At 42.2% G+C, this 21,656-nt stretch overlaps 2 protein-coding genes across 3 annotated transcripts; both read left to right on the plus strand.

Annotated features, from left to right (window-relative positions):
• Positions 1-112: 112 nt before the first annotated feature.
• Positions 113-6,891, plus strand: eno1b (enolase 1b, (alpha)). Its single transcript, XM_080495125.1, has 12 exons — positions 113-159; positions 1,714-1,802; positions 2,041-2,136; positions 2,979-3,037; positions 3,129-3,198; positions 4,162-4,295; positions 4,390-4,612; positions 5,139-5,336; positions 5,712-5,913; positions 6,078-6,186; positions 6,300-6,358; positions 6,600-6,891. The coding sequence occupies exons 2-12, from the start codon at positions 1,718-1,720 to the stop codon at positions 6,664-6,666; spliced, it is 1,302 nt and encodes a 433-aa protein (XP_080351251.1). The 5' UTR covers positions 113-159; positions 1,714-1,717; the 3' UTR covers positions 6,667-6,891.
• A 2,545-nt stretch (positions 6,892-9,436) lies between these two features.
• Positions 9,437-19,692, plus strand: rereb (arginine-glutamic acid dipeptide (RE) repeats b). Of its 2 annotated transcripts, none has more exons than XM_080495110.1 (17): positions 9,437-9,539; positions 10,410-10,458; positions 11,595-11,719; positions 12,479-12,578; positions 12,683-12,781; positions 13,055-13,135; positions 13,253-13,406; positions 13,511-13,597; positions 13,694-13,887; positions 14,316-14,483; positions 14,584-14,694; positions 14,880-16,009; positions 16,707-16,911; positions 16,999-17,701; positions 17,784-17,924; positions 18,015-18,189; positions 18,690-19,692. In XM_080495110.1, exons 1-17 carry the CDS (start codon positions 9,514-9,516, stop codon positions 18,721-18,723), a joined length of 3,582 nt encoding a protein of 1,193 aa, XP_080351236.1. In that variant the 5' UTR covers positions 9,437-9,513; the 3' UTR covers positions 18,724-19,692. The 2 variants fall into 2 exon arrangements, with proteins under 2 accessions (XP_080351236.1, XP_080351237.1); XM_080495111.1 differs by having other exon boundaries at positions 14,319-14,483.
• Positions 19,693-21,656: the final 1,964 nt, after the last annotated feature.

Raw genomic sequence — 21,656 nt, forward strand, 5'->3', positions numbered from 1 at the left:
AAGAAGAAGGAGCAGTTCATATTTCAGACTGTGGGAGGCACTCGTAAGCAAACACGATGATGAGTGTCCCTCTGGGGAGATTCCTCAAAGAAGAGTGTGTTGACCTTCCTTCTCATCCTGCGGGTCACGAAGTAGGAAGGAAACGGCTTCACTGCGTCGGTATGTTGGTTTAAAGTTTGTGTTGATTTTTCTTCTTTCACAATGCATCGCTGATGAATACTGCCTGTTGTAATTTGAATGGCTTCGTAAAAGTCACTTTTCAAACTTTTAGCGGGTCAGATAAAACATGCACATCATGAAAAATAACTGGTTTAACCGAGAAAGGCTGTCGTTGAGCTCTCTGATAAATGCCCTCTATTGAGGCAGTTATAGTCGCATGAGTGAAGCATTTGCACAAAAGGTTATTGGTAAAAATAAAAAAAAATAAAAAATGCGTTTTCAGTCTATAAATGGAAACAATAGTTTGCCTGCAAATTAGATAACTAATTACAAAAAAAAATACCTACACTGGATGTGATTGGGTTGGTGCCTACTGGTGTACCTGGAGAAATCCCAGACAAAGCCCACCCCGAGGCCTCAATCCCACTGTGGCTCCAGGTCCAAACACTCCTCCACCATGTGGCTCCAAGTTTAGTTAGTTTTTGTATTTACAGGTGTTTCAGGATTAGTTACTTAATGCTGATGGTTTCACTCCTGCATCATTGAACTGGAACTGGAACATTCAACTGGAAACAAGTTACCTATTTAGTTTTTTTTAATAAGGTAGTATTGCCTTTGTCATTTTAATCTTTGGAGAGTCACACCATGGGCTGGATTGAATGCTCGCAGGCCAATTTTTTGCTCGCAGGATATATTTGACAGCCATTACTTTACATACAGAGACGCTACGGGCTGGAATACCAACAGCTGAAAGATTTGGTGGAGGACAGAACTGGTTTAAGGTGAATGCTACGGGACAAAAGTATTGTTATAGAGCCACTCGGGCTAGACCTCAGCACACTTCAGTTTTAAGACATTTCAGCACAGAAGAATGATATCTGGTTATAAGACATTTCAGTACAGAAGAATGATATCTGGTTAAAATGTTCACACTTGAGGGAACAAAACCCAAAACAAATCCTATATATTATCATTAATGTTCTTTTCTCTGGTGTGCAATGTTTCGAGGTGGAGTCATTGTGGTGGTCACCTTGCCTGCATGTTTATCTGGTGATCAAACGAAAGGGATTATTAAGGATATCCTGTCATGTGGTTAATAGCAAAGTGACTTTGCTTTCGTAGGCATTCAGTTTCAAATGAAGTATCGTCTTGTCGCTGTGCTGAACTATAAAATCATAAACCTCTCATATAAGCAACACCGCGTAGAAGCAGCTCCTTCGTTAACCTTGTTTTGACGGTTGCAGCAGTTTCAGCATCGAAACAACCATGCGATTAATCAGATGAGGCGGACAAATCCAATTAGGATAGTAGTATGCTTGTTAGTGCACCTAAGCTTGCAGCTAGGTCAGGATATTTTTGTGGGTAAGTCTTCGTGAGGGAGCTTCAGGAAAGAAGGAAGGAGTGCGGTATATACGTATATGCTTAACCAGTGAAAAAAAACCCACTTGCTTTTGTGTTTCTACTTGTATCTTTGTTCTGATTGAAGCTTGCAGCACATAGTTTGTCTGGATCATTATTGGATAATAACAACATTGAATTGTGTCTCACCTGAAGAATCATGTCCATCCTCAAGATCCACGCCAGAGAGATCTTTGACTCTCGTGGAAACCCCACCGTGGAGGTTGACCTTCACACTGACAAAGGTAGGCCCGAATGCCTCGCTTGTGGAAGGCTGAGGGGAGTTAAAATTGTGTTTCACATATGATAAAGTAATTTTGACATAGTAAAGATTTTATGTACCGTACAGTATGGCTTCACATCTCCATCTTTGGAGAAATTCATGTAAATTCATGTAAATCAAATGCAGCTTGGAAACGTATAGCTTTTCTCATTGTTTTTTGAATGGTCTTCATTGAACCCTGTTTGTCGTTGCTGCATCAGGCTTGTTTCGGGCAGCCGTGCCGAGCGGAGCTTCGACTGGCATCTATGAGGCCTTGGAGCTCAGGGACAATGACAAGTCTCGCTATCTTGGCAAAGGTTTCTTCACTTTTTCATTTTGAGTTTGTTATTCTCAATGACACATTACCTAGATTTTATTTGACCTTTTTTTTTTTTAAACAAAGATTTATACTGTGATTCCTGCTGCTCGCCTAAAAAATGTTTATGTCGATGTAGTTTTCTTGTAAAGCTAAATGAATAAGCTATGCTTTTTAACTTAAAATCTGATTGAATGTCACATCTAATGTTGATCACAGAAGTAGTTGTGAGGAGTTCAAATTAATTTTGAAACTAAAAGCAGCCTGTCATTTTCCCTTTTGCCATCTTTACATTCACCCTGTCTCTTTTGTCCTCTTTGCCAGAACTGAAAGGGTTAGTGAGTTCCCATGTTTGTCCTTATTGAAAACTGAATGTCTTCATTTGACAGCAAAGTCATTAATGGCTGGTTAATTTTAAGATAAGGAATTCGGTGTCTTGCATGGCAACTGCATCCATTAGAGTGTGAATGAGTGAATATAACTAACAATGTAAAGTGCTTAAGGACTGCTCAAGCAGTTGACATGTGTTATATATGCGAAATGCATTTAGCAAATCCAACATTACCATCAATCAGTTTTGGATGAAGTGCATGGTGATCTGTCGGCCAAGCATGTTGTCTGACCAGTGTCAATATTTAGTTTGTGTTTTAAGTTTGTTTTACATTTATGCATCAACCGATAGGGGCGAAAAAAGGTTTAAATTGAAAAGGTAAACAATCATTTTAAACCTTTGTGTGTCTCTCTGATCGTCTGAGTTGCATGTTCTGCAAAGTTTCTTTATTTTTGGCTTTGCAAGTAATTTCCATGATGTTGAAAGAGTAATCGTTGATTTGTTCATCGCAGGAGTGACACTGGCTGTAGAACACATCAATTCAACGATTGGACCTGCCCTTGTTGGACAGGTGAGGAAATGACATTTCTATGACATTCTGAAGTTTTCAAATCGTTTTTCTCATGGATCTAATCCTGATGTGAATCCATCCACCCCCTCAGGATGTGTCTGTGGTGGAGCAAGAGAAGATTGACCAGATCATGATTGACTTGGACGGTACAGACAACAAATGTGAGTAACTTTTAAACACATGGCGCTGAGCTCAGACTGCCAAAGTGATCACGTTTATAACTTGTTATTTTCCACACTTTGGCCCTATATTAAAGATCTGCATCTTGCTGCATACAAGTGCATCACCTGTAGAATTAATTGTATTTATCTTGGATGTTTTAACTCAGGATTGTCAAACTCTTTTGTGGCTTCATGGCCACATTCAGCCCAGTCCAATGTCGAGTGGCATGAGTGCATTGTAACTTTTAAATAATGACAACTCTCCGGTCCCCATTTGTGTTAGTGCTGAGAGACGCTAAGAAATTATGAAAAGTAAATATATTTTATCAAAATAATGGCTATTTTAACGTTTATCATCTTTAAAAACAAACAAAAAAACATAATAATAATGCATAATAAATACAACAAATATTCCAACTGTCATGTCCTACATTTGTATTTTAGTCGTATGTCCCTTTTGTTGAGGACACCACAGCAAGTTATTGTCTTGCAGGGTGCATTTGGCCATTTTTTTTTTTTTGTATGCTGGATATTCTTCCTGCAGCTACAGGCATTTGATCCTCGATCACCCACACTCCTGGTCAAGACGTAGCTCATTGTATGTTTTTACAAATTCACCCTTTTAATATGGGTTTAATGCGACTTTGCTAGCAGTGAGATATTCTGCCTCCACTGCAACACAATGATCTCTGATCTTTCTTACTGAATCGGCGTGATCACCAGTGAATAAATAAAAAAACAGCAGGTATAACGTCCATGCTATTTAAGGCTACCACGTGGGCTGAATTGGATGCTCTTGCAGGCTGCTTTTTTTTTTTTTTTCTCAGTGGTTGATATGAGGCCCATTTTGAAAGATGTGTGTATGTTTTCTTTCTTCTCCCCCCTCATTCATTATTTAGTCATTTCCAAATGCTAAAAATGAAAAGCTGATATTAATTTAGTTTTTTTTCCCACTACTTACAGCCAGGTTTGGCGCAAACGCCATCCTGGGTGTATCGCTGGCTGTTTGCAAAGCCGGGGCAGCAGAGAAAGGAGTCCCTCTGTTTCGTCATATTGCCGACCTCGCAGGGAACCCAGAAGTCATTCTGCCTGTACCAGTGAGTCTTTTTTGTTTCCCACTTAATGCAGCAACATTCCCTCAGTTCTCTTTGAAGACGCAGGAGTTACCGCTTCTCTTTCCTTCTCTGCCAGGCTTTCAACGTGATCAACGGCGGCTCTCATGCAGGCAACAAGCTCGCCATGCAGGAGTTCATGATTCTCCCCGTCGGCGCAAGCACCTTCAAAGAAGCAATGCGCATCGGAGCCGAGGTCTACCACAACCTCAAAAGCGTCATCAAGAAGAAATATGGACAAGATGCCACCAATGTGGGTGATGAAGGCGGTTTTGCTCCAAACATCCTGGAAAATAAGGAAGGTAAACCTTTGCTCACCTCATGAGTTGAACTTGAGGTTAGTGTGACGTAAATGTGTCAGTTCAGGTAAAGTATGCAATTGCAATAACTGAGGCCCTGATAAGTGTTGGGATAAATGAAACCGATTCCAAAAATAAGGCGCTTGAAAGATGGCACACTTGTTAAAGAAACCACCAGTATAATGTGACAACTGGTCAGTTGGTGGTAATTTTGCATTTAATGGGCCTAAAATGTTCAATAGTTGAGCCAGCAGAGTGTCTGTCCTTATTTAGTGAATATTAAAAAGCAAAATATTGCTTGATGATTATTTGTTTGAACTGAACATTCAGTGTGAACAGTTGAGGATATTTCTTTAACTTATGTAGTGACATCATCATTAGCCATGTACTCCAGGCAAATGTGTTTTCTGCCATTTGTAATTTTACAACAAGCTTTGGGAACATGATTGAAAAAGATAATTATTTTCATAATCATATGGTTATGTGTGATGTTTCTGACCTGTAATTGCTTGGATGTCAAACCCTGCAGCCCTGGAGTTGATAAAGGAGGCCATAAGCAAAGCAGGCTACACCAACGAGGTTGTGATCGGCATGGATGTGGCCGCATCCGAATTCTACAGGGAGGGTAAATACGACCTGGACTTCAAGTCGCCCGACGACCCGAGCCGTTACATTTCTCCTGACGAGCTGGCCGACCTCTACAAGAGCTTCGTGAAGGATTATCCTGGTAAACTTTTGGCATTTTTTTACACATTGATAAGCACAATGAGACCAGGACAGAGCAGTAGCTGCAGGCTATTTATCCTCTGAGCCTTTGAGAGAACGCGTGTACACCAAACAGAAACTTAAATAAGGAACCTCCTCACTATTCCACCTTTTGGCCAAAGTGAAGATTTGTTATTCATAAAATCATTCGACATTCAAGTATCTCACTCCTTTCATCTGAAGTTCACTCCTAAGCTCTACCCAGGTTTATATATTAAAAGGGAAATGTTATAACGTGTGAAATTGTTAGTTCTGTGGATGAATTAACGGCTTTGATAAAGTGATCCAGAAGCTGCATTTTTCATATTTGAGTGTTGATTATCTCTTTCATTCCTAGTTGTGTCCATTGAAGATCCTTTCGACCAGGATGATTGGACGGCCTGGACTAACTTCACGGGCAGCACAGACATCCAGATCGTCGGAGACGATCTGACCGTGACAAACCCTGATCGCATCGGCAAGGCAGTGGAGGAGAAAGCCTGCAACTGTCTGCTGCTTAAAGTCAATCAGATTGGCTCAGTTACTGAGTCGATGAAAGCGTAAGTCAACTACATAAACGGGGATTAATCAATGTATAACCGGCAGCAATCGCGCAGGCTTTCAAACCAATTTCTTTTGTGCGTTTACTAAATTTAATGAATTTAATGAAAATGAGCTTTGTTTAAATTCAATCTTAGTAGTAAACCTTTGTTGTTCCCCACAGGTGCAAGATGGCCCAGGAGAGTGGCTGGGGAGTGATGGTCAGCCATCGCTCGGGTGAAACTGAGGACACCTTCATCGCAGACCTGGTGGTCGGGTTGTGCACTGGACAGGTGAGCATCACTGCAAAGGAGTGGCTCCTCGCAAGACGAACGCACGCCGGAAACTGCAGCATCTTTTCTGACAAGACAGGAATAGCACTGACATGTTTTGTGTACACTCGCAGATAAAGACTGGAGCTCCGTGCCGCTCCGAGCGTTTGGCCAAATACAACCAGATTCTCAGGTGAGCCTCTGCCTTGCACATGCCCAAATATACTCTGTTTATATATATATATATATATATATATTACCAGAGAATAACTAATTCCTGTTGTCTGTATAGGTTGTGTTTACATTAATCTAAATATAGTTTCCGACTCTGTTGTCCTTCGTGTTCAAATATAAAACAGTAAGATATCAGATCAGTAATTATAGTAAATATTCAGCAAAAACTAACCCTGCATATCTTTTTTTTTCTTCTCTAGAATCGAAGAGGAGTTGGGAGACAAGGCTCGGTTCGCCGGGAAAAATTTCAGAAACCCACTGATTTAATAGAGTATACAACACTGGCTAACACTATTAAGCACGTCTGACAGATAGAGATGAACGTAGAATTACTAACGACTTTGACAGTTAATAATATCTTAAACTCTTTTCAAAATGGAGAAAATAAATAGATTTTAACTTGAGTAACAGTAATTAAACACTTAAACTTTTCAAAAGCTGCACTTGGAGTCAAATAAATGTTGGTGACAATATGCGATGGGTTATTTATTTCCTTCTTTTCCCTCTAGCCTTCCTCTCATGAATATGATGTTGCACTGATAACTCAAGATTGAGAGGTTTTTTTTTTTTTTATAGATTTTTGCATCATATTTTTTATGTGTACTATGTGAGAAAGTTCAGGTTCACAGTGACAAGAACAAAAGTTTCCCATCAGAGTGAACAAAGGTTTTCCTGCGGAGTGAGAATATTTTTTGGTGTGACGCCCAAAATAAATCATGTGAAAAGGCGTAACTTGAGAAGGAATTCAAAAATTGATATGTCATTAATAATTGTCCAATTGATTCTTGAGTATCTAAAAGAAATAGGCTTTATTTAATCCTTTATTAAACCTATGTGGTCAGGCATCATTATCATGATGCAATTCCACTGAAATGAAATGAGGCCTTCTATGAGTAAAAAGAAATATGGAAATTGAAGAAAAATAAAGATATGGAGTTTTAAAAAAAACAATACATCACATTTTTATTTATTTATACCATGTCGGCACTTTAGTTTCTATAATTGTGAAATAAAATGTTTTATTAACATTAGCAATAATGGTAGAATATATTTTCACGTAACCTTGATTTTCTTTAATTAAAATGATATTGAGACTTTATGAGGGTCTCATGTTTCCTGTATGCAAAATAAATAAAATGATTTAACAAGGAAGAATTTGCAGCTCACAGCATCAACTTGCATGTCATTTATGTGTCGATAATCAATGTTTATAGTGTTTATATGTTTGAGTTGTCTATTTTACTTATTTGCACTTGAAAACCAAACTAATTGAGATGATTTACCAATGGGTTACTTGTAAAAGAAAGAAACTATAGATTTGATATAAAAAGTAAAGACACATATGCAGCAAGCAAGTTTTCTTGTTTAGTTCTGCTGAAAGGAATTTTGAAAGCTTCAAGACATGAAGGCATTTTGGACAATTTCATGCTTCAAACTTTGCGGGAAGAGTTCGGACATGGGCTCCTTCCTGTTCCAACATGTCTGCCCGCCAACACAACAAGCAAAGTTCATGAAGACATAATTGAGCAAGTAAGGTGTTGAAGAACGTGACTGGCCTGTCCTCAACAACCCGATAGTGTTTAACCTCTCAAATACCCTTCTGGAAGAATGGTCAACAATTCCCACAAACACACTCTGAAACCTGGTGGAAGTCTTCCAAGAAGTATTGAAGCTGTTCTATCTGCAAAGGGTGGCTGTGTCTTGGTTGGTAGAGCGGATTGTCTCTCAATGTGATGGCTGCAGGATCGATTCCCTATCTGTCCATATGTCTAAGTCTCCTTGAGCAAGACACTGAACCACAGCTGCTTCCATTGGAGTGTGAATTGGTGAATGTAATTAACTATGAAAACCATTCTGGGTATTGCCCAAGTGGTGGAAAATTGCAATATAAGTGAAACCCATTCATAAAGGGTGGACGACATCATATTCTATGGTTTCCAGGACACATTTGCAAAAGAGATTCTTAATCTCAATGTGTTTTTTCCTGATTAAATAAAGGTTAATGAAAAAAAAAACTAGTTTAACTTTGGGATGTCACTCAAGTTCATCAGCATGTCAATGCAGGTGAGTGAATACTTTGACATTATAGTGGATCCATCCATCTGAAAACCTTTTTGTGGCAATAATGTGGTGACATTGTAAACATAACAGTGCCTTAATCAATGCTTCATGATTACATTAGTGATCAATAATGTGTATTGTGTATAGATATTATCACGTCTGTAATATGGTTTGTAAACCCGGGGGGGGGGGGGGGGGGGGGGAGGGGGACATTCCCCATATAATATCAAGTATGAACTTGTTCAATTACACTTTTATTGCCAATTCTTTTTTCCCCAATTAATTACGCGCGTAGAACATGTCTATATGTATAACTTTATTGTGGCATGTAATGTGTTCTGGTATATCAATACTAATATAATCCTATTGTGCATGAATCAAATGGATTGCGAACACAGGGAAGCAGTAAATAAAAGGCGTGTGTGTGTGGGATTGTTTGCGCGCTGGTCAATGTGCAGCTTTACATAACATGTCTAATATCCGCACCGCAGCGGAGCGGCGCACAGGGGGGTTGATGATGTTTGATTCATGGCCGCCCGTGCAGCAGCAGCAGCGGTGGCGGCAGCGACGAGCGGATGAGGAGGAGGAGGAGGGTCCTCGGGCTCATCAGCTGCTGATCCGCGGCACATGCTCAGTTATGTACACCCCGACAACTTTGAAGGCTTAGCTGTGGCTGCTGAGGTCATTGCTCTAGAAACACACACACACACACACACACACACACACACACACACACACACACACACACACACACACACACACACACACACACACACACACACACACACACACACACACACACACACACACACACACACACACACACACACACACACACACACACACACACACACACACACACACACACACACACACAGAGCGAGTCCCTCCACTTACACCGCCTCCATTTTGAATAGCCATGTAATAGGGGATTCGCATACTTGGTCTGTGCGTGCGTGTGTTGGTGCGCGCGCGCGCGCGGGTGTCTGTGTGTGTGTGAATCGCCCACTGCGCTGCGTAGTGTCAACAAGCCACATCCAAACATCCCTCGACATGGACGACCTGTTCAGCCCGCGGAGGTAACTTCGCCGCCGTCCTGCCTCACGTTTCGCTCGGACTTCGGGCGTGTTGTCGGCGCGTTCCGGGGGTTTTCGGCGCCGCTCGGGAAGGTTTTCGAGTGGAATTATCGGAGTGTCAGTGGTCACGAAGTTCGTGTCTGGCTAACAAGCTAGTAGCCAAATATCGCTGTGACTGTCTCGTTAGCAGCTAGCCGCTCCTGCTCACTTTTCCCATTTCTCTCCTGCGAGCTTCATAAACATGCACATGTCCATTTTCACACGGACTTTCAAGATCGGATTGGCGTTAATTGTCATCGGGAAGTCGTGTTTAATCGCTCGGCTGCCGAATTCCCGTCGGGGTTTTGACGCGTATTTTGCACGGGTCGGGACGGAGCGTTGCATGCTAACTCGGGGCTTTAACGTGGATTTCGTTGCGCACCGACGTTGGCCAGCTTGTGTTTCGCTGTCAGCACGTTAAGGGTCTGCGAAGGAGCACACACTGTTCTCGTAATGGTGACCGTAAAAATTAGCAGGCTCGCGTGTGATTGATTGACAGTGTTTTGCGGTCGCCCGAGCGTCGGATTTCATTCATGTAATATAAGGAAACGTCGCGGATCGCGGCGGAGATTGGCTCCCGGAGGTGGAGGGGCGGGATGTTGTTCTTCTGCTGCCGAAATCAGTGTGCAAGGCAGCGGGAGGAGGAAGAAGAAGGAGGAGGAGGAGGAGGAGGAGGAGGCTGCTGATCCCACAAGTCATGCACAAATTGATCATATGGCTGTGCGCGCGATGCGTCGCGTTAATCGTCGGTTAAATAATCAGAGGGATTCAATGCTCACAGTTTACAATCTGAAAGCTTACGATGACGATGGACATGTCTGTGTTTGTTTTCAGGAGCTTGAACAGCACCCAGGGCGAAATCAGAGTGGGGCCAAGTCATCAGGTACAGTTTCATACTTTTGGAAAGGTTTTATTTATTCATTTTTTTTGAGGGAAAAAAAAAAACCGCACAAGGAGAACATGCAAACTCCAACATATACAGTCTAGACTCAAAACTCACAATATTCTCCATATTAGAGTATAATGCACAAATTACTCTGAAATTGATAGCATTACAACTATTTTATATGCGTTTTTTATGCAAGTTTTTAGATGTATATTATATGTATATGTTACTTTTAGTGACATTTCAATGCATTTTATTTAAGATTTCAACTTTATTGTATTCTTTGTTTTTTTTTTTTTTATTATTTTCAATAAAGACTTAATGCTCCAACTTTTAAAAAGTAAATAAACTAATCACTGTATTTTCATCACTCATTTAATCACATTGGCAAAAACATACGCAAACAATGACTTGCTAAACATCCAGTATCTTAACAGTTTTTTTTTACAAATTGTGACATCAATGTTTGATCATTTACACTCTAGGCATAGTTCCACATTTTTAAATAGACATCTGGTTCATTTTGCTCATTTTGCTTTGGGGAATCTGGATTTCCAAGGCAGCTCATGTACCAGATCAAATGGAGCCAGTAGCTAAAGGCACTTATGACTCATAGGACTATCTTCCATGGCCCTAAATAAGATACTTTGTTGTTCAGGAAACACGTTTGCCAGCGAAGTGAGTGGTGCTGCCACTTTGTAATGGCTTCTGTAAAATTTTACTCCAACTTGGTACATCTCTTATTACATTTCTAGACAGTCACATTTCCTGGTGCTGTGAATGTGGATGAGCAAAGTTGAGGTCTCCGGATCACATTTGACACAATGTAGATCAATCACAATGCCTATAGATCAAACATTGAGAGTAAGTAGGTCATGTGCCACATTTGTCCCTGTCAACGCTGTATTAACTATGAGCCAGTTTCTGAAAATCCATAAATTATTGAATTTGCAGGTGGTCAAAGGTGGAAGGTTAACTTATTTAAAGAAACCTCACCAGACCTTAATATGTTTTGTTTCTGCTGTCAGTTTGCTCCCTAAATGTAAATAAGGGTTTTCAACTTTTAAAGGAATCTTGAAAAAGTGATTATTAGGTACACAGCTGTTTTGTTTACAGCTTTTCTTTTGCTGCAGGCAAAGCTTCCTGAGCTGCAGCCACGGCCTCCACCTGCTTTACAGGCGCACACTGAGAGCGAGGAGCTCATGTGGACGCCCGGGGTCAATGACTGTGACCTTCTCATGTACCTCAGAGCTGCCAGGTCAGTGTCGGGGCATACTCTGATTTAATGTACACATGCCTACATACGATTGTTCTGTATTTTTTTCTCTGCCAAATTTACAACAATAGATTTCTATTAATGTCGTTGAATGTACTTTATAATCATCTATCATGATCTTGCCCAACAATAGAACAGACAAATGTACAATTACATTTTTGTCCATTATAGTTTTTGTTATGGTAAACTGTAAAAAAGAAAAGAAAAGAAGAAGCCTTTTTTACTGCCATGAGTAAAACAGGAACTCATATTACTTCCTCTTTTTTTTTAAACAGTCATTATAAAGTATCACACAAGAGGAAGAACATGTAAAACAAGCCCGTCTTTGGTTGCCAGTGTGCTTAACCTACTTTGAATTGCATTACATTTAAAGCTATTCATAAATAAATCATTTTACAGGTGTGTTTGCGTTTGTTTTTTCAGACAGTGTTTGAGTGATTAACATAATTTTGATTCGCATGTTCAGCACGTCGTGATAAATAACCTCAAGGGACAAGTTAATGTACTCATTTGAGGTTCGAAATGATTTCTTTTTGTTGTAAGTGTTGTCAGTTTGTAATGCTAAATGAGTTCACAGGGTCACTGTGGTTATTGTAAAGTTGCATCATGCAAAAAAGGTGGCGTCAAGATAGAAATTGGGATTTGAACAAACTGGAATGTTTTTGTCTATGACAAAGATTTAAATAGAAATGCTCCCTCAGTATTGATTTCACTCTTCTAAACCTGGTTTTGTTTTTCCAGGAGCATGGCAGCGTTTGCAGGCATGTGTGATGGTGGATCCACAGAGGACGGCTGTTTAGCAGCCTCTCGTGATGACACCACTCTCAACGCTCTCAACATGGTATGGCGCTCAACTCTAAATGGTCCTTTACCAGCATGTGTGAGAAACGACAACAATGTGATGTTTTAGATGTACAAATGTCTAACCATGTTTCTCAATGTTAGCTCCATGCAAGCCACTACGATGCCGCAAAAGCTCTCCAGCGCCTGGTGAAAAAGCCTCTACCCAAACTTATTGAAAAATGTTGGTCGGAGGATGATGTGGTGAGAAAACCTTTGTTGGTATTGAGGATGATTCTGATGATTCTGACCCTGAGGGTCTTTGTGTAGACGGTGTAGGTACTCCTTAATGTTTAAAGTTTTCACTTTATCAACAGTGCAGGCAGATGGTATTTTCTTTTAATTGCTTCATCAGTTTTCAGTAAAAAAAAAGAAGTGGATTTCTTATAAATTGGAATGAATTTGCACAGATAATAAATACCTCTGCATAGAATGATGGTAACACTGCTTGATCTGCTTGAATGTTCTCTCTCACAGAAACGCTTCATCAAAGGACTGAGACAATATGGAAAGAATTTCTTCCGCATTCGAAAAGACTTCCTTCCGAGCAAGAAGACTGTAATTCTACTTTTGGTTTTTGCGCACCGTCAATAATATAATGCACACAATGACCTTTTGCCACTGTGTTATTCCTAAATGTCTTTGTTTTTGATTTTGTTTTGTTTTTCATATCAGGGAGAGCTGATCACATTTTATTACCACTGGAAGAAAACGCCGGAAGCTGCAGGCACGAGAGCCTACCGGCAGCAGCGCCGGCAGCCATCTTCTCGAAAAGCAAAAACTCGATCTGTGGCTGCCCCTGTAAACCCTCCTTCTCGAAATTACTCAGGTGAGCTCCTCCCTGTGCAGCTCAAAAGCGATGTGTGCTCGTCGTCTAAATGAAGGATTAGGTTAGCGATATTCGTGTGGCTCAAACTGATTTCATTCGCACAGTGGACGCCAGCTCTGCCAGCGAGGATGACCTTGACAGTGAAGACAGTGAACAAGACATGAAGAGCTGCAGCCACTGTGGTGCGACAAGTGAGTTTTAGCCTGAATTTGTGTTGCATCTCATTCAAGTGCAGAGATGGCACTATTGAATTGTTTCTTGAACCGGGACCATTTTACCTTCAACAGATTCTAAAGATTGGCACCAGAGTGGACGGCACAACCCTTTGCTGTGCACGACTTGTCGCACGTATGAAAACAAGCATGGATGTCTGCCGCCCGCTTCCAAAGCTGCAAGCGGTTCATTCATGTTTAAACCTGTTAAAGCAGAAGAGGAGGTGAACAGCAAGCATGGCATGAGGACACGGCGCAGTAGAGCACCTGTAAGCCCCAAAGACACAGTTGTAATTATTAGTCCCGTTACATTTACAAGAAAGCCTCGATAACAGCCTTCTATTAATATATTGTGGGTTTTCCTTTTTACTGTCTAATCTCTTTGTATTAAGCTTTTACATATTTATATATTTAGTAAACAACAGCACAACAAAGTAGACAAAAAACAAAAAATGTATTGATGAATTAAACTAAACCTGAACAAAATCTAGAAGATGAATGTTGGGACGCACCTCCCGTTATTTCCATCATCCTCACAAGCAAACACTAATCTGGCCTTAAAGATATAATTTTTTATAAAATCATTTAAGATTATAGAATCAGGTAAAGCCGCTATTTTGAATCTATCAAAATGTAGTTCTATATTTCGACTCATTGGCCTTGTTTTTGGGGGTAATTTGTATTTTCCTTTTTAAAGCAGTTGTCATCTTTAAGAAGCGGCCACAGGAGGCTCACTGGCTCCCCAACCAGTGAGGATCAGCAGTCAAGTAACCAGCCGTCTCCCAGCGGACCAATCTCAAGTTCTTTAAGATCGTCATCTGTGGATAATAAGAATGACTCCACAAAGAAAGCAAGCAAGGACAAGGTAAACCTGTTGTGGGCATTTCACATACACCTTGCTGGCAGGTCTTGTGTCAACAGTCTATTGAGCTTTAGGGTTCATGGCTGTCCAACTGTTTCTGCAGAAGATAAAAGAGGAGGTGACATTGCCTAAGACATCGAAACGTGTACGGGAGATTCCTGCTCAGGGACCTGACGAGCCTGAAAAGGCTACACCGAAAAGGCCGAAGACACAGGTGAGAGAACTGAAGCGCAACTATTTTTGATCACATCTGTGACCTTCGTAAATTTTTCATCCGTTTTTTTCAAGTTGGTGAAACTCGATAAACAGACTGCCTCCAAATTGAGAGACGACTCATGTTTTCTGCAATATTGACTGAATCTGAATCACAAAACGATCATGTTTTGTATTTGTCCTCAGGATCCACAGGGCTCACGGTCAGAGGGAGAGGCCGAGGTAGAGGAAGAAAGCTCTTCAGAAAGTCGCAGCGCTCAAGACGATGGCAGCAGTGACGCCAAAGACATCGATCAGGACAACCGCAGCTCCTCTCCCAGCATTCCCAGCCCTCAGCAGGGCAACGAGAGCGACTCCGACTCATCGGCCCAGCCGACCGGTGTTCCTTCAGAGCCCATCGCCCCTGCAGCAGTGTTGGCTGATGCACCGGTCCCGCCGGCCCCGCTTCCTGCTCCCCCCATCCCCCCTCAGCCAATACAAAGCATGCCCACTGCTGATCCCGCGCAGCGCACCCCTCCTTCTTCTCCAGACGCCCCTCGGCCGGCTGCCGGTCAGTCTGTCGCCACGTCGGCCGCCAACGGCCAAGCGCAGCCCGTCTCTCACCCTCTCTCTGGTCCTCCTCCGCCTCCCTCAGCTCTGGGCCAGGAGGCTTCCCTTTCCCCGGCCTTTCAAGTCCCTCCTGTGCTCAATGCTGCACCGCCTCTGCAGTCACATGGCCCTTCGACTCAGGCCCCACAGCGACCCTCACCCTTGTTTCGGGAGGCACTGCTCCCACAGCCTCCTCTGTCTGGCCCCCAAATTAAACCCCCTCCCACAACCCCCATTCCACCGTCGCACAAACAGCTGCCACACCAGTCTGCTCCACCGTTTCCCCAGATGCCCTCCAATCTCCCCCCTCCTCCTGCTCTGAAGCCCCTCAACTCTCTGCCCAACCCGCACCCTCCAGGTGCCCCCCCGCCTCCTCTGCAGCTCATGCCTCACCCGCTGCCAGTACAGTCACTCCCGACTCAGCTTCCGGTGATCTCTCAGGTGCCGACCCATCCAGGAAAAAGCATGACTTCTTCTCACCCACCTGCCGCTTTAACACCCTCCCCATCACCCTCTGCTATCGGCCCCGTCCCGAGCCTGCAGTCGTCCTTCCCACCTCCTCCCGTCAGACCGTCGCCCAATAGTTCAGCAACAGGGTCACAAATTCAGATCAAAGAAGAGCCAATGGATGAGGTGGAAGAGCCCGAGAGCCCCCCTTCTCCACCCCGCAGCCCGTCGCCAGAGCCCACCGTCGTCAACATCGCAAGTCATGCCAGCCAGTCTGCACGGTATGTTTAAAGTCGTTCTTATAAAACCGAAATGTGGTGCGAGATGCTCCACCACAGTTGTTTAATATAAAGATATGATGTGAATGCAGATCTAAGACTTCACTAAACAGATAAACCATATTTGTATTTTTATGGTTTTCTGGATTTTAACAAGCAAAAAAAAATAATAAAATCATGTCGAGCTGGATATCCAGTCATGTTGGGATTAGTATATGACCCTAAACAGTTGATATTTCAGATCTAAAGCACTTTATATCGAGGGTAACACATCTGATATGCTCATTAGTTTAATTTCTAAATCTGCAAAAGTAGGGTGTACACAAATCATTAAGCTGGTGGACGGTCAGATTAAGTTGAACGTTTTCGCTTGGTTCCATTTCCACATAGAAAGTTCAAATTCAGCTGAACTAGAGACCATTAACTTGAATGTAAGGGTGAATGTGATGAGAAGGGACTGTAAGTAAGAATTTAATTCCAAAATGGTGTCTCATCTTATTGCTTCTTATTAATGTAAAGAAAGTAGATGACGGCCAAGGTGCATTGAAGAAATACTTCCCTTAGTCCATGGCAAGATACTGAATATTTGCTTCTTGTGTCTTGTTTGTATAATACAAAAACTCCTCGGCCTTGGGTGAATCATGGTGTGAATAAAGCAGATGGCCCATGCCCATAAATGTACATCTGCTTTTTCTCTCAGGTTCATCAAGCATTTGGATCGTGGCTACAACTCGTGTGCAAGGACAGACCTTTTCTTCACTCCTCTGTCGTCCTCCAAGCTGGCCAAGAAGAGGGAGGAGGCTGTGGAGAAGTCGAGGCGGGAGGCTGAGCTCAGTGCTCGGCAAGAACGTGAGAGGGAGAAAGACCGAGAGAGAGAGCGAGAACGGGAGGCAGACAGAAACGCTGTGAGTGCAACATTTTTCTTTGTCTTCCGCCGTCTGCACACGGTGTATCGCGTTTCGTGTTGAATCACACGCCGCCTTTGCTTACAGAGAGCCTCCACCTCCTGCCACGACAGTCGCATGAGTGAAGTGCAGATGGTGGCTCAAAGCCACGGACGCCCCTCCTTCGAGCAGCCGCCAACCACCGTGGCAGCCGTGCCCCCTTACATCGGCCCAGACACGCCCGCTCTGCGAACCCTGAGTGAATACGCCCGGCCCCACGTCATGTCTCCCACCAACCGCAACCATCCTTTCTACGTGTCCCTGAGCCCTGGGGACCCGTTGCTAGCTTACCACATGCCTGGCCTGTACGCGGCTGAACCGAGCCTGAGGGAACGCGAGCTGAGGAACCTCAGAGAGAGAGAGCTCCGCGAGAGAATGAAGCCGGGCTTCGAGGTCAAACCTCCAGACCTGGAGACCCTGCACCCTTCAGGAAACCCCATGGAACACTTTGTCAGGCATGGAGCGTTGGGTCTTCCCCACATACCCGGGCCTCCCCACCACTTTGCACCTTTTCACCCGGGGCTCAACCATCTGGAGCGGGAGAGGATGGCGTTGGTGGGACCTCAGATGCGCCCGGAGCTGAGTTACGCCGAGCGCCTCACTGCAGAGCGGCTTCATGCCGAGAGGATGGCTTCCGTGGCGGCCGATCCCGCCGCCAGGCTGCAGATGCTCAATGTGACGCCGCATCATCACCAACACTCTCACATTCACTCCCACCTCCACCTTCACCAACAGGACCCCCTCGGTCAAGGTGAATAAGTTTGTGCGCAGAAATTCTCCTGACACTCTGAAAAAAGGCCCAGATTGACCACAGGTTTACTTCCTCCTCACAGGCTCAAGCCCACATCCTCTGGTGGACCCCCTGGCAACGGGGCCACGTTTGGCCCGATTCCCCTTCCCTGGAGGTCCCATTCCCAACCCTTTACTCAGCGAAATTCCGCATGACCATGAGATGCTGCGCCATCCACTGTTTGGTTTGTAACCTCATATCTTGGCGGTGTGGCAGCCCGGAAGGTCCACGCTGAGGTCAACTCAATTGGTTTTTGTATGGGTGCTTCTCACAGGTGCTGCGTATCCACGAGAGCTACAGGGTCCAATTCCTCAGATGTCTGCCGCTCATCAGCTCCAGGCCATGCACGCCCAGTCTGCAGAGCTGCAGAGGATGGCAATGGAACAGCAGTGGCTGCACGGGCATCACCTGCATGGAGGCCCTCTACCCAGCCAGGAGGATTATTACAGGTGAGTATTTATGGTGTCAGTTACGACTTTGTGTGGATACTGCATGCACACAAGTAGCAAAAATAGAAGAAATTCCACCAATTGTTAAATGAAAAAATTTATTGACTCATTAATAAAGCTCTGAAATTAATATCTAATATTTGTTCCATTGTCCATGTTTCCTACCTTGTTTTCTATGGAATCAATAAAACAAGTGAATTTTAGGGTTGAGATAAAAAGTATTGTGGAAAATCTAATGATACACACGGATGTTAAAATAGTTGGTTATGGTCATGAGAAAAAAGGTGACATCCACTTAACATAGTTGAATGTTTTCCAAGCTTTTTGAGCAGTATTCTGCCTGGAATACGCCTCTTTTTTTTTTTACACACACATTATTAAAAATGTGTTTTCTATGTAATTTTAGTGTGATTTCACTTGAGTGGAGTAAACATAGCTCAGGTAAACTATTCCACAGCCGGCAGCATAAAGTATTTACTTGTCTGTGTTTGTTCTTTCAGCCGCCTGAAGAAAGAAGGTGACAAGCCATCTTGATTCCCAGGTGGTGCATGCCCTGAATCCCAACACCTATACTCAATACTGTGTACTTTTGAAAGTGTAAGAAAATATTTTGTGTGTCATTTTATTTGTTTTAATATATTTTAGAATAATATTTGTGGAACTTTATGTGCATTCCTTGTTCAGCACTTATTGGGACTGTCAAAGTCCGTCTGAGTTTTTCATATCACCTAAAAATTTATACCAGTTTTATTGTCCAGATGAAAAGCAATCTTGCCCAATGATGGGCAATTTAAAGTCACAGGTTTTCTCGAACTGGCTGTTGAGAAGTTTCGTATTCAGTCGTATGAATTTGCTAAAGTACAACTCTTATAAAGGATATGGAAACAGACCGACTTTGGTGTTGATTTCAAAAACCCCTATAATGATTTCTGAAAGATTTCCTTGTACAGAATGACATTTAAATCAGTGTGTGGATGATTGTAACAACCTAGCATGACTCTCAGTCTCCTCTTTTCACCGAACTAGAGTAGCAAGTTGCATTGTGGTGTTTAGACTTTGAAGCATAACCGAGGTTGGATCCTAAATCAGCTAAATATTTGATTAAATCTTAAAGTTTTATATTTCGGAATATCTTTTCACAATATAACCGAAGCTTTTATTCACTCATTTTTTTGAGACTGTAAATACTACATGGTCACAATATTCTATATGAATGAATGCTATTGATTTGTCAGTAGATGTGGACACTTGACTTTGATTCCGCACGACAGCAGTAAATCATAAGCTAAATACAGTATAGTATTATAAGGATGGAACATTAATAATTGGACCATGATGTGTCTCTTAAGACAAAGTTTTATCCCAAATGTGTATTTACATTGTTTAATAATCTAATTGAATATAAACTCAATCTAAAACACTTGTTTTCACAAACTGCCTAAATTCAGTATTTATGTGACATAGTATGAAAGTGTATCCATGGCATATTTATTTCAATAAATATTTCTGCAATGACACCTTGTTTTCTTTTGTACTTCCGGAAGCTGCAATTTCCATCATCTTTACTGTATGAATAACAAAATGAATGACGTCTGGGTTGATTCAACCTACTCTGCCTCATGCATCGTCTACTAAATCGTACTTAAGTATTAAAATTGCTTCAAAGTCATGAAGCTTTATTAATGTTTACTTTAGAGACGTTCGGGAGGATCAATTCGCAGAAACGGGAAGCTGGAATGCTTCGTGTTTTTATAGTTAGCTTAAACCTGCTATAAAGTGTTGTGTTTTCATTGAATAAAAGATACAGTTACCATACTGTTTTGTTTCTCCAGTGATCTGAAAGCCACAAACTAAACACAGGCTTCAGCCTTCTAAATTGGCCTTCAAGAGATGAGCAGTCCGGCAGCCCGTTGGCTACATTTTGCCCCCTTTCATATCTTTGTACATGTTTTTGGGTGTACCTCATGAAGTGAGTCACTTAAGTGAGTTTTAATTCTAGCAACACATTTTCTTTATCAATACTATAAACCTCATGTTGGATCACTGGGATCATATTTTTACCCGCGAATAATTTATCACCAGCTTTTTAACTGCAGATGCCTTAACAGCACCAGGAGCTGCTCACATCAGTTGTTCTGTGCAGCGATGTGTGATGTGGTGTTCCATTTCAAGCCCTCAGATTTGTCCAGGCTGCATTGGACTTTAACGGAATCGCACCACAGTATCTTTACTAATGGATCGAGACTTGCTTTTCAAAACCACTGGGTTTGCTTGTCGGTGCACACCAGGGTACAGATGGCTGGCAGTCACACCTGGGCTTGTTTTAACATGACGAGTGTCGACACGCCCAAAGTAATGGCCAGTGCTGCCTCATAGCCACCTTGATTTGTTGGATTCAACATTATTGCTTCGTATTACTCGTTACTGACCACATTTTCTGTAGAAGAACGATTTATTTTCCTGCTCTTCAAAAGCCAACAGCTTTTGCACTCATTACCTTGGACAAAGAGAAAAGTCAAATTTTTATAGTTTTATTGGATTAAATAACATAGCAGCACAAAGTCAGCAACATGTATCTTCCAATGACAAAGTCTAATATGTTCTGACTTATAATTCATTCATCAAATAACAGCAACAAGAGGATTCATAAATTCTATTAAGGCATGTCAATGATTCCAAGCTACTAACACTTTTTTTTTAAATCTAGACTTAGATTTTACAACATAATTTAACAGATCTCTTGCTGGTCTCTAGACTGTTCAGCAATTTAAAACATTGGTTCCCAACATTCCTTCCTGCCGAAGTAGGAAGCAAGAGAAAACTGATCTCTAATTTTCAACCAATTTAAACTTTTCCTAACTCCAGCGCTATTGACGTAGTTAGCTCATGAGCTCTGGGCTCCCTGAGAGTGGCTGCCATGGGTACAATAGCACCAAAACCTGCATAGCCTGCTTGTCAAGCAAGCTTGAAATGCTTGTGGCTTTTTTTTTACTGGAGAGGAAAAAACTTTTCTGGTGCATTGCTGTCACATGATGTAGCATATATTCAGACATACATGTAAAGGTAATAAAACAACTCTTCTGTTGCTATTGATCTCATCCCAATTTTGAAATCATTGTTGCACTGTTGTCGCTATAGGTCTGATATGTTCAATGACAAGTGCATTTGTTTCTATTGTCTCATAAAACAGTGTGGGAACCACTGCAGCTTTTTCATCACAACAGCGTCTGTCACATACTTCCATCTTTTCTTTCTCTTTCTTCACATTTAACTCATACAAGCGAGCCCAACATGTACAATATGACGTCTCCTAGTCATTCATTTCCCCATCAACATATTCCCTAAACGGCACCCTACATGCATTTATTCACCTGTTAAAGATACAACCTGCTATGACAGTGAAGCTTGATGGCAGCTGTAGGATGTATAAATACGATCTGTGGAAGGCACTGCCCTATTCTCCTCTG

Source organism: Blennius ocellaris (assembly GCF_963422515.1).
Source record: "Blennius ocellaris genome assembly, chromosome: 4".
NCBI lineage: Eukaryota > Metazoa > Chordata > Actinopteri > Blenniiformes > Blenniidae > Blennius > Blennius ocellaris.